General features: G+C 38.4%; 1 protein-coding gene across 1 annotated transcript in view; it reads left to right on the top strand.

Annotated features, from left to right (window-relative positions):
• The window catches only part of UTP20 (UTP20 small subunit processome component), a 93,351-nt gene that overhangs the window by 14,174 nt on the left and 66,097 nt on the right, over positions 1-13,080 (top strand). The window contains exons 13-18 of the mRNA XM_036891443.2: positions 4,481-4,636; positions 4,774-4,862; positions 6,377-6,482; positions 9,755-9,905; positions 10,493-10,555; positions 12,123-12,281. Coding sequence (XP_036747338.2) covers positions 4,481-4,636; positions 4,774-4,862; positions 6,377-6,482; positions 9,755-9,905; positions 10,493-10,555; positions 12,123-12,281 — 724 coding nt within the window. The remainder of the gene's footprint in view (positions 1-4,480; positions 4,637-4,773; positions 4,863-6,376; positions 6,483-9,754; positions 9,906-10,492; positions 10,556-12,122; positions 12,282-13,080) is intronic.

Here is a 13,080-nt window from a genome sequence, read left to right as displayed (position 1 = left end):
TACATTGTTTTGTGAAAAAAGCAAGTTATACAATATTATGTGTCACATGATCCTATTTTGCAAAATTAAAAGTGTATATAACTATAGGAAAACACGGAAGGATACATAAACAGGTTTGCTTGGTAATGTCAGGTGGATGGGTACATGAAAGAGGTGACTATTAATTTTTTTAACCTTTTATTAAAAAATAATTGTACATTCACATGCTGTTTTAAGAAGTAATACAGAGAGGTTCTGTGTACCTTTGACCCAATTTTCCCTAATGGTAACATCTTAACAAAAGTTTACTGCCATACCACAACCAGAAAATTGACATTGGTACAATCCACTGACCTTACTCAAATTTCACCAGTTTTGCAGGTACTTATCTCTGAATATATATGTGTATAGGTATATAATTCTATGTAATTTTATCACGTGTGTAGATTCAGAACCACCACCAGAGTCAAGACACAGAGCTGTTCCATCACGACAAGGATCTCAGGCTACCTTTTAATAGCCACACTCACCCTGACACTCCCCACTCCATTTCTAACCCAGCAACCACTAATCTGTTTTCCATTTCTATAATTTTGTTATTTTAGGATATTATGTAGATGGAATTAAGCAGCACACCTTTTGAGATTGGCTTTTTTTCAATCTGCATAATTACCTTGAGACCCAAGTTGTGTGTATCAGTAATCCATTCCTCTTAGGTTGAGCATCTTTTCATGTGCTTTTTGCTGGATAGTATACTCCATGGTACGGATGTAGCATAGTTTGTTTAATCATTCACTTGTTGAAAGACGTGTAGGTCACTTCTAGTTTTTGACTATTATGCATAAAGTTATTACAAATATTTTTGTACATAACTCTTTGTTTCTCTGAGAAAAATGCCCAAAAGTGGAATTGCTAAGTTATATTCTACACTTTTAGTTTTATGAGAAACTGCCAGTGGTTTTCCAGAGTGGTTGCACCATTTTTTATTGATATCAGCCCATATGAGTGAATTCTGTTTCTCTGCATCCTCTCTAGCCTTTGCTAATTAGCATTTTTAAAAATTTTGGTATATGATAGGATGTAGTAATATCTCATTGTGGTTTAAATGTGCATTTTCTGAGTAGCTAACGATACTGAACATCTTTTTATATGCTTATTTGCCATCTCTATATCCTCTTTAGTGAAATACCTGTTTATTTCCTTGGCCCATTTTCTAACTGGTTTGCTTGTTACATTACTGTTGAGTTTTGAAAATGTTTTATATATCCTGAACACAAGACTTTTGTCAGACATGACATGGTTTGCGAATATGTTCTTCCAGTTTATAGCCTGTTTTTATTCACTTGAAATTTTCCTCAGAGCAAAGTTTTAACCTTTATAATAAGGTCCAATTAATCAACTTTTCTTATGGGTGATGCGTTTGATGTTACGTCTAAGAACTCTGCCTAGCTGAAGGTCCCAAATATTTTCTCTTATTTTTTTAAAGTTTCAGAGTTTTGTGTTTTACATTTAAATCCATAATCCATTTTGAGTTAATTTTTATATAAACTGTGAGATTGCTGTCAGGTTCATGTTTTCTGCCTGTGTGTCCCCTGCTCTGGCAACATTGGTTGAAAGGCTGTTTTTCCTCTTTGAACGCGTTTGCACCTTTGTCAAAAGTCAGTTGGGCATATGTATATTGGTCTATTTCTGGGTTCTTTGTATCAACCCTCCTTTAATACCACACTGTCTTATTATTATAGCTGTACACTGAGTTTTGAAATCTTGAATAAAAAATCCTCGTACTTTATTCTTTTTCTTCAAAATTGTTTTAGCTATTCCTGGTCCTTTGCCTTTCTATATAAATTCTATATAAACTTGTCTATGTCCACAAAAAAACTTCTCTGGGATTTTATTTGAAATTACATTAAATCTATAGATAAATTTAGAGAGAATTGGCATCTCCATACAGACACACAGAATTGTTCGTTTTATCTATGTCAGGAGGCTAGTAAGGAGAAGAAAGAAGTGACTGTTTGACTGTTAACTCTTAGATTATATTCCTTTGCATAGTTTGAATTATTAAAAGGGCCATGGATTATTTTCTTAATTTCTTTAAAAATAATTCTTCAGAAGTTTAAGGCAAAATTTATAGAAATATGTGAGAGGATTCTGCTTATCATTTTTCAAATAGTTGAGTGGGTGTGTATCTAGAAATTATAGGTTAGGAAACCAGTTGTTATGAATCATGCCTATGTGTTTAAACTTGATTTTCTTATTTCTGTTAGATTTGTTAGACTTATTGCTACATTTGTGGTTTGCTTTGGGGCAGTAGGAATAGATGGACATTTCTTGAGTTTGTGCCTAGTATTGACTTTTGAAGCATCATAGCATTTGTAGGTCCCAAGTATTTTTGGGGTGGATGCCATTGTCCCCCTCGTCACAGCAGTTTTTTAGTCTGATCAGCTGGAGATTCTGGAGAAGCGAATCCTCACACGCTGCCCTTCTGACGACCTTAAAAGTAGCTTCTCTATCAAAACATACTAACAGAATCTTGCTGGATTTTTAATTTACTGAGCTCTGATTCCTGAGGAATAGGTAATGGTAACTCTTGTATAATTACTCCCTTGGAACTTTTCGCTTGATTTTGTGACACCAAGCCAACTTCCAACAGGCATATTCCTTCCTGTGGCCCAAGCTGGGTTCTGGGCAATGCGAGTGGCAAAGCCGAGCCCCGCCGAGGCTGTGGGCCACACCTCGTCACAGTGCCAGCTCAGCCGTCTCAGCTCTTCCTTGGAGTGTGACATGATAAGAATAAATAAATAGATTTGGTATGTTAGTTTAAGGCAGCTTCTTTGTTTCTTTCTCTGGGAAAACATCCCTCTGCCACCCCTTCCGAGACAGGATATATGTGAATGGTCACCTTTGTCTGAATACTCTTAGGAACCCTCCATCTGTCTCACAGATTTGTTGTAAGAATACAAAGAAATAGTAGATGTGAAAAGACTCTTTAGAAAATAAATTTATTGTCAGTTGACAAACATTATATCAGGCACTGTCCTAGGCATTGGGGCATAATAATGAATAAGAAAAGGCTCCCTCTTTGGGGCAGATGACATATTTGGGGAGTAGGGTATGAGGCAGATAAAAAAATAAACAAGGTAATTTTAGATAGTGATAAAGAGAAAAATAAGACCAGGGTATTGAGAGGGAGAGCAGAGTGAATGGAGAGGCAACACTACTTCTCCCCAGAGAAGGGACCTTTGGGCCAATTGTGACGGGAAGGATCCAGCCTTGCGAAGATGGAGACGAAAGGCTTTCCAGCCAGAGGGGAGAGTTACCGCAAAGGCTCTGGGACAGGGATAAGCCCCCTGTGTCCGAGGACCAAAAAACACTTGTGTGGGAGAAGAGTATCAAGCGAGGAAGAGAGTGGAAGCTGCCGGAAGGCTGGCAAGGGTCAGATCGTAAAGAGCCTTACAGGGTGATAAGGAGTGTGGGGTTTATTGGAGGGGCTCGTGGGCAGGCGTGATGAAGCAGGGGAATGACATGGCAACTAGGGACTGTTTTAAAGCATCTCAATATTTTATTTGTAAGATTTTTACAGATTGTTGAGCCATGGTTACTACTAGAAAGACTGTATCAAGATGTGGTAACTTTTAGAAATTGCCAGTGAAGTTAACTTAATTACCAGTCATAATGTCCAAACATTTAATATCTTGGTAAGTGTGAAACAAAGAGAATGAAACTTTTTGGTTAACTTTAATGATAAAAAAGGTACAGGAATAAACACCTGGTAGTCCACTTAAGTTGTGTGGTAAGCTAACCAAACTGGATATGGAAGGTAAATTATAAAAAGAAATCATTTTACCTACTGTTTCTGTGACTTTACTTTTGGTAAAATTTCTGTCTTCAAATATGACTGAGGTATATAGTTCATTAGCAAAAATTAAGAGGCAAACAAGAATAGTGCCAAAGTAACAAATAACCTAAAACGAAGTGTCATGTCAGAGAACATCATTGAGTAACCATTTATCAGATTAAAGAAGCAGAGCAAGTTACTTCTAAATCATAATCATTTAGTGACATTTGTCAAATTCACCAGAACTTCGCAACATCATTCTGCATTTGTGAAGTAGTAATTTCACGTCAAAAAGGAAAGGAGGCAGGATGGAGGAAGGCAGCTCATTCCAATAAATTACCTCCCCAGTTCTTGAAAATGTGTCCTTCAGCACAAAATTCAGAAGTAATGCCTTGAAATAGAAGAGACTTACTTTAAGTTATGAAGCAAATTAAAATAGAAAATAGGACACAGTAGAACCAGTGGGGTTGAAAATCCTCTCCCTGAAACTCAGTAAATGACTCACATTTGTTTAGTTATGTATATTCAACCACCGCCACCAGTTCCCTTCTTCCCACAAATGCTCCACGCATGGAAAGGAACCAGTTTTATTTCAGATTTCAGAGGCAAGAATGATTACATTCACTCTAATTTTAACCATTTATTTATCTTCTCTTCCTTCAGATCCTACATAAGGCAGAAGAAGACTAGATCCAGGGGAAGGAAGGAACAGATCCCAGTGCTGGACCACCTTTTGTCTGTAATTCAGTCATCCCCAAATAATGATACTACTTACCTTTCACATTCTTGGGCAGCCCTTATTGTGTTACCTCATATTAGGTGAGAAAATAAACTATGGTTAATTTTGAAAGAGAATACTTAGCATGCTGATTAAAATACTTATTAGCTATTCCTTGCTCTTCCATGAAAAACCATTGAATGCCAGTTTTCCCTTTTTCTCTGTACCTCTTGGACAGACCTCTTGAGAAAGAAAAGGTGTTACCGCTAATCACATACTGCATAGAGTCACTCTTCATGACTGTTGACAGAGGAAGCTTTCGAAAAGGTCAGTTTTAATCATCCATTCATTTGTTCTCTTTTTTTTCTGGCACACCCTAAGACTATAGACACACAGAATAATGCTAACGTTGTGTTCTGGCATAACCCTCGATATGGTAAGTACAGAAAAAAGAGGATACACGATGGAGGTGTTACACATGACCTCATAATGTGGTGACCAGGTCAGGGCAGTTGAACAGAAGGTGAACCTGAAGGTGAAGTACCAAAGGATGTCACGGTATATAAGATCCCTCATTTTCAAGCCCCAGCTTGGGTCTTGGTCCATGTCTCCCACACCACTCTACACCAGGTATACACCTGACGCTGCAGCCATTCCCATTTGCTTGTGCCCTTGCACATGTGTTCCTTCTGCCTGGAGTCCTTTCTAGGCCTGTCATTGATGAGCTCTCGCTTAATCTTTCAAAACTCAGTTCAAGCACACACCATATACCTCTAGGCAGGCCTTCATCACTCTTCCTGGCAGAATTAGGCTGCCCTGCCCAAAACACCATTTCCTATTGCATACTTGTATGTCTCCCTGTGCTAGCCTGAAAATAGCAATTTAAAAGTAGTTTTTTTGTTTTATTCTAGTACAGTATTTTTTTCTAATACATATGTATAGTAGCCATTCATTCATTTAAATATTAATGTGCTAGGTTCTGTGTTGTATACTAAGCAGACATATTAGAGAATAACGTTGACTTACCACATTTCAAGTGCTCAGTGGCCACATGTGGCTAGTGGCTGCCATACTGGATTGTAGCTGCATATTAGTACATCTTCTGTCGTTGCAGAAGACTCTGTTGGACAGCATTGTTCTTGAGTTTAGAGTAAGGGTTGGCAAAATCTTTATGTGAAGGACTAGATAGTAAATATTTTAGGTTTTGGGGGCCTTATTCAGTCTTTGTGGCATATTGTTTTTTGTTTTTTGTTTGAAATAACCCTTTAAAAAATGTAAACATTCTTAGCTTGTCAGTCATATAAAAAAACACACAAGATCTGGCTTGTGGGCCATAGTTTGCCAGGCTGTGGACTAGGACTAATTAAATGTCTAATTAATAGTAATTGATTGAATTGTGGGCAGTACCCATTGGATATGTTACTTATAAATTGGAGACATAAAGTCAACATGACTTTTATACAAAAATAATTAGCTTTTAAAAAGTCCAAGTCTACTCCTCAAAAGTTCTAATATCATAAAATTACTGAAAAATTCTAATATTTTAACATTTTGGTAATGCCAGTGGGTAGAACCATTGAACTGCCTAGTTAGTGGCACATACATTTTTATTATCTACTTTTGAATATTATTTTTCTCTTAAGAAAGTTACAATATAAGACTTGGAATCTTCGCTTTTCCATTCTTTTCTATTATACTCTGACATTTGACACAAGTCTTTAGAAGGCACAAATTTACTTTAAGAAATTCCTATAAATAGCAAGTGTTAAATAAATGAAATGTCTAATAGTTATTGTGTCAAGGAGTAAGTAATGTGGTTTCTCCTGTTTTTCTGCCCTTAGGAAACTTATTTGTTCTTTGTCAAGCTGTAAATACTCTGCTAAGTTTGGAAGACTCTTCTGAACTTCTCCACTTGGTTCCTGTGAAACGTGTGAAGAATTTAGTGTTGTGAGTAAACATATCTTCCATTCAGTTTAACAATGCATAAAATATAAATGCTTCTGTTTTTGTGAAATCTTAGACATAATAAAAGTCCTTGTTTAATCCATTATATACCTGAGTTGTAGTCACATAGGAAATTCATTACTAATTTAAATCCCCCAATTAAAATAAGTACATTTTTGAACATAATCTATTTAAAAATTTACAGATTCATCTTTACAAAGGGGTATTTTACTATGTGTGTAAACTAGTGCAGTGGAGTATAAAGGATGTATAATGCTGATCACTCCCAACCATAACATTGCAGTGTTGACCTTTTGTAACTTGTGTCGTTCCAACATACACATTCCTACTCCTTTATTGTTTTGTCTCGGCTTGACATGATCAGCATTTCAGAAAACATTTCTGTGGTCCTTTAACTGCATACCAAACAATCCAGTTATTTTGTTTTTTTAAGTTCTTGTTAGCCAGCTCCTGATTTTGGTTGTAGCACAGGGCCATTACTGGGGAGCCCTTCACTCAGCTTCTCACCCCTTCTAAAAGTCAGGCCTTTTGAACGTATGATAAAGTAGTTGACTTCTTTTTCTGGAATCTAGTCCCCGTTTTATTCCCATGCTTTCTACAACAGATTTCTTCATTTATTTCATTCAATATTCATTTGCTTTTCACATATACCAGGCCCTGTTCTAGGCACTGGGAGGCATACTCAGTGAATGAAATAGATAAAATTTCCTGCCTTTATGGTACTAACATTCTAACAAGAAAAGACACTGAACAAAATAAATCAGTAAAATATATAGCATGTTAGACAGTGGAAAGAAGAATGAAAGCAGAATCAGAGGATAGGGAGAGTCTGGAGATTGGGGACTATAACAGTTTTAAATAGGGACGACCTTACCAAGAGGGAGACATCTGAACGTGACCCTGGAAGCAGTGAGGGAGGAAGCCATGAGGACGTCTGGGACCTGGGGCGCTCTGTTTCCGATTGGGATATGTGCCTGCCAACGCTGGGCTGGGGTCAAGTGCCTGTCATGAGCAGTGAGGAGCCACTGGGAACGGGTACAGGAGAAGAAGACATAGAGGTGGCGGTGGCAGGCAGTATGTGGCCGTTGTAGGGTCTTAACTTCTACTCTGAGTGAAAGGGGAGGAAGCCCCAGGAAGATACTTGGCAGGGGAGCAACTGAGGCCTAACCGGGATCACTTTGGCTGCTGTGTTGAGAAAAGGCCAAAGGCGTAAAGACAAGACCAGTTAGGAGACTTACTGCAATAATCCAGACTCTCTTTACACTAACAAAGCTGGGTGAAGCTGGCATTTCTCCACATCGCCCTATGGAACTTAGTACGTATTACCTTTTTTTCTTCAAGCTGTTCAAACTTCTCACACTATATTCTTTGGTAGAAGCAATTTAAGGCATCTATAGAGGTTCTGAAACAGAAAGGTGCACACATAACACAGACCAAGATTAGTATTCCCTTGCAGAAGGCCAGGTGGCCTCGCAACCAGATGGCTCTTAGCCTTGAAGGCCTAAAAGCATCTTGCTGGAGTGGATTTGGCTTTGAGGGTAGAGACATAAGCTTGTAGCTGTGAAATTTGTAGCTGCAGGCCTCTTTGCTCAGTGCTTTGCTACTTCCTGGCTGAGTGCATAGATTTCACAGCCAACACAACCTGAATTTGAATCTTGTCTCTAGCACTTACTAGCACCAGAGCCTTGGGTGAGTTAGTTAACCTCAACTTCATTATCTCACCAACAGAATAGCAGTACTTCCCCTGTGGGCATTAGACAGTGCATCCAGTAATAGTGACATATGAATTGCACTTAGAGTATCCTACATGCCAGTCACTCACTGTAGTAAGCACTTTACGTACCTTATTTAATTTAATCCTCACAACTCCATGAAGTGTAGGTACTGTTATCATTACAGATGGAGAACTAACGTGCTAAAATAAACTCAGAATCTAACTACTCAGCACCTGCTGCCACCCTGATCAAAGCCACCATCTCTTAACCCAGATTATTGCATTAGGCTCCTAATGAGTTTCCTTGTTTCTTTCCTTGCCCTGCTGCCATGTTTTGTACCCAGCAACCAGGATGATTATTTGACATGAAAGACAGATGATGTCATTCTTTTGCCAAAAGTGATTCTCAGCCAGTAGCAATTCTGGAGACCTTTTTTGGTTGTCCCAATTAGAGCTGCCACTAGAATCTAGTGGTGGAGGCCACAGTACACGCTAAACACGCACAGTGAAGAGTTGTCTGGCCCAAAATGTCAGTAGGGTCACTGTTTAGAAACCTTCTCCAGTGATGTCCATATCACTCAGTGTAAAATCTGAAGTCCGTGTCATGTTCCTCAGGGCTCACCGTAAGATCTAATCCCTGGCTACTTCTGATTCATCCCCATCTTCCTCATTAACTCAGTTCCAGCTAGACTGGTCTCCTTGATGCTTCTCAAACAGATAAACACACCTGTCTGCCACTTGGCATCACTGTTCCCTCCGCCTAGAACAGAACTGTCTTCCTTGAGTCTCTACCTCCCGTGACCTCCCCCGTCAAACAGCTCTCCCCGCGCCCCTCCGCTCACCCGTAGCCGTCTGTCAGTCTAGCCTTTCCTTGACTGACTTTTCTCCACCACACTCACCCCTGTCATACTTATTATTTGTTAGTTTCTTTATTTATTGACTGCCTTCCACTATTAGAATATAAACTCCAAGAAGAAAGAGACTTTGTCTTTTGTTTACTGCTCTATCCGTCATCTAGAAAAGTCACTGGCACATAGTAGACACTCAGTAAATATTTGTTGAAGGAGGATGGCACACAGAAGTGAAGCACTGGCCCGGGGTTATGCCGTTGATGAACAATGGGGCTGACTTCAACCCTGGGCTGCCCTGCCCTAAAACCTATGCTAGATTCCTCCTCTGTGCTGTTCCCTGCATTAGCTCAGTGCCTGGCACATGAAAAATACTTAGTGAATATTATATATCCACTTTATGTCATTGTCACTTACAACTATGTGGGTTGAAAAGACAGCATTGGATTTTAGTCAAAATAGCATATTCTAATCCCACCTCTGCCTCCACGTAGCTGCATATCTATAATGTCACTCACAGTTGTGAGGCCTTGGTTTCTTCTGCTCTGAAATGATAGTGCCTGTCTGTGGAAAATGTTTACCTGTGCCCTTTTATGTTTCCTGCATCAGTGACAGTGTTCTGTAGGTTCTGTTCTGGTCTGATACTCTGGGATGTATGGTGCAGGCTGGCCCTAATAAGCCTCTTGTTGCAGAACGTTTCCCTGGGAGCCCTCTGTGCTGCTGTTAGCTGATCTCTATTATCAGAGACTCTCCTTGTGTGGCTGCAAAGGGCCACTTTCTGAGGAAGCTTTAATGGAGTTATTTCCCAAGCTGCAAGCAAACATTTCCACTGGGATAGCCAAGGTAATACTGCTTTGTGGTGCATTCTCACTCTCTCATCTTTTGATTCTACATGTATTGTCAGTGGTTGTCCGAGCTTCATAATCAGAAAACGCCATTGTGGGGTGATTGCTGTTTAAAGCAGTGATTCCTAAACACTGAACTATGAAGTGATTGTAGCAGGATTAATTGGGGACCTTAATAATCAAAATAAAAATGCTGGGTCTCCACACCTCACAATTCTTTTAGGTGGAACTGAAAAATCTGCATAGCTCTTTAAAGCCCTGTAAGGATAAAAACCACAAATTTAATGAAATTGTAAACTTAAGTCTAATTCTTTGCACTTAACTTAAAATTTCTTTGCTTACAGTGTGACAGTCTGAAAGAAACAACATGGTTCTATGGGTAACTTTCTCAGACTAGTCTGGTCATTTATTATTCCCTGTACCATTTGAATAAGGTGTTGAATATGAAATCAGGGATAAAATAAACATATATTACTCTGACAGTGGTATGTTTTTCTTAATTCTATAACCTAGGTCTCACTGACTTTTAATCAGTTTCTTATGTTTAACCTTTGAAATTTGAAATATGCCTTTTACTTTATCTAGATTCGCCTTTTGACAATAAGAATCCTAAACCATTTTGAGGTTCAACTTCCAGAACTGATGGAGGTATTTTAACTATTTGATTTGGATAACATTTGAAAACATAACTTCAGATATTTTTTCATTTCCAAAATGACACTTTTGCAGAAAATTCAAACACTGTTGTCAAATATCTGTCATACAAGTAGAAATATTTTTTGTAATTCTTATTCCTGCCCACCAACAGGGCCACCACTGAAAATCCAAAGGTGATTGGTGAATATTCTTTCAGATATTTTGTATACACATACATAATTTAAACAGGTGGTGTTGTGGGGATTTTCTATATCACTACCTCTAAACCCACCTTCTTTCTTTTGAAGTTTGAATGGTATATCATAGTTTGAAATAATCATATTTAACCAATTTTCTATTGATGGGTGCTTGCCCGGGCTGTTTGTAGTTTTTCAGCATTTCCAATAATACTGCAGTAAATGTCTTACACTGGTATCTCTGGGTAGGAAAATAGTTCCATAAAGCAAATTAGTCTTCTAGAAGTAGAAATTACTTCTAGTAGAAGTAGAATTGTATAGTGAAGACATATATATATATACACATTCTTATTTCAACAAATGTTGCCAGTCAACTTGAGTCATTTTGAGAACTAATTTCCTGTTTTTTGTGTGTTGTTTCTATGCTAGACATTAAACCTAAATTTTCTACTGAAAAGAAAATGGTTGTGAGGAAAAATGAGTCATTTACCAAAATAAAAAAAGTGTTGCTTAAAAAGTAAAAAGCTTACCTTTTCAAACAATAAGGCTTCTCTCTCACTTACCAACTTCACATTTCCCTGTATGGCCCCGGAAGATGACTGGTTAGCCAGAGACGGGTAAGATTCCTCAAGGGAGGAACAACCTAAGACAGGCACAGTCGCAGGGGGGTCATCAGGTGAGAAATTGGGGATCAACAGAGGTGAGGCTTAGAACCTCACCCCCCCTGTTCTGAGAGAAATCTTCTGCATCCTGTTGCCCTTGTCTAGCTTGGATTAATACTTAGTCTATAGGCACACACCTGATCATCTACACTTGCCCTCTTACAGCACTAAACTATGTTTTCTACCTTTATCTTGCATCTACCTACCACTTCAGCATTTTATTAAAAATAATAATAATAATAATAATAATAAGGGAGAAATGTGGGATTCACATATAAATCAAGTATAAAAATCAAACGAATAATCATAATTGGCCTGATTGTTCATAGTTCATTATGTGTGATCAAAACCGAAAGTTTCTGTGATATGACTGCTCTTGCACTGTTCACCGTGTAAGAACTTATTCACTGTGTAAGAACTGGTTCACCATGTAAAAACTTGTTCATTATGCTTCAGAAGATTGGAGACTGTTGAGAATTAGGCATGGCATTGATTAATGATTGTGCATTGAGTCCCCTATACAGAATTTTATTGTTGTTAACAACCATATGATCAATAAATATGAGAGATGCCCTCTCAAAAAAAAAAAAAGTGTTGCTTATTGAATTTAAAACCTAACCATGTTCCAGTTTTTCTTTTTTTGACCTTTAGTCACATTTAAGGTTCTTCGGAGAAAATCAAAATATTGATCTGCCTCCTTGATTTTCTCTGGTTGATCAGGATGATGGGCTCTCAGAGCGTCAGTCTGCCTTTGCTATATTACGCCAAGCAGAACTTGTACCAGCAACTGTGAGTGATTACAGAGAGAAGCTTCTTCATTTGCAAAAACTAAGACACGATGTGGTGCAGACTCTACTCCCTGGTGGGCCATTACAGGAGGTAGAAAACAGCATACGTTTTTTTTTAAAACTTTATTCAAGTTAATTTATACTTTACAGTCTGTTTAGCTGGCTTTTGAGAAGAGCAACATACCAACAGTCACATAAAGAAAGAATTTTAGAAGTAGGTAATCCCCAGTTCTCTTAGATGCTTTGAGTTAAATGGCTCTGCCAGGCTTCTCAGCAGTAGAAATAATTTCCCATCTCCCCTCTCCTGAATTTGTGTGTAGTCTGTGATGGTAGGTAGTAAGTAGCAACAAGAGGACTCAATGCCATGTTAAAAGCCTAATTTCTTCTCCATATTTTTTCACTACTATAAATGCCAGCCTTACCTTTTGCATCAGGGATTTTCTGTCCATGACCCTTGAAGATACATCCCTTTGGGAGGAAAGCCAAGTGGAGGCATTTGCCTTTCAGTCAGAGCAGTTCTGCTCTTCGCCTATTTTATATATCAGTGCCCTGTATTACGTTTCATTTGGAAAAGGGCCTCTGCTGCTACAATAGTTACAAACACCCCATCCCCAAATAATAACTGCCATTATATATAATACCTCCCCACCATATGGGAATACTAACTGTAATGACTGTCATTCCACAAGGCAACTGAGAAAACTAGACCCTCTGAACAGAAATCCTTTAATGTATAGTTTTGGGAACTCAAGCATCTGTTTGTGAAGTCTCAGCTGCCACACATCTTGTGCTGTTTTAGGTTCTTCGGAATCTGCTTTACTGATGACTGTTCAAATTTTGTCTTACAAGGTGATAGTAATGGCAATGTTTGTTGAGGTAATTTAATCATG

This window comes from Manis pentadactyla, chromosome 10 (assembly GCF_030020395.1).
Source record: "Manis pentadactyla isolate mManPen7 chromosome 10, mManPen7.hap1, whole genome shotgun sequence".
Taxonomy (NCBI): Eukaryota; Metazoa; Chordata; class Mammalia; order Pholidota; family Manidae; genus Manis; species Manis pentadactyla.
This window is presented reverse-complemented; position numbering and strand designations above follow the sequence as displayed.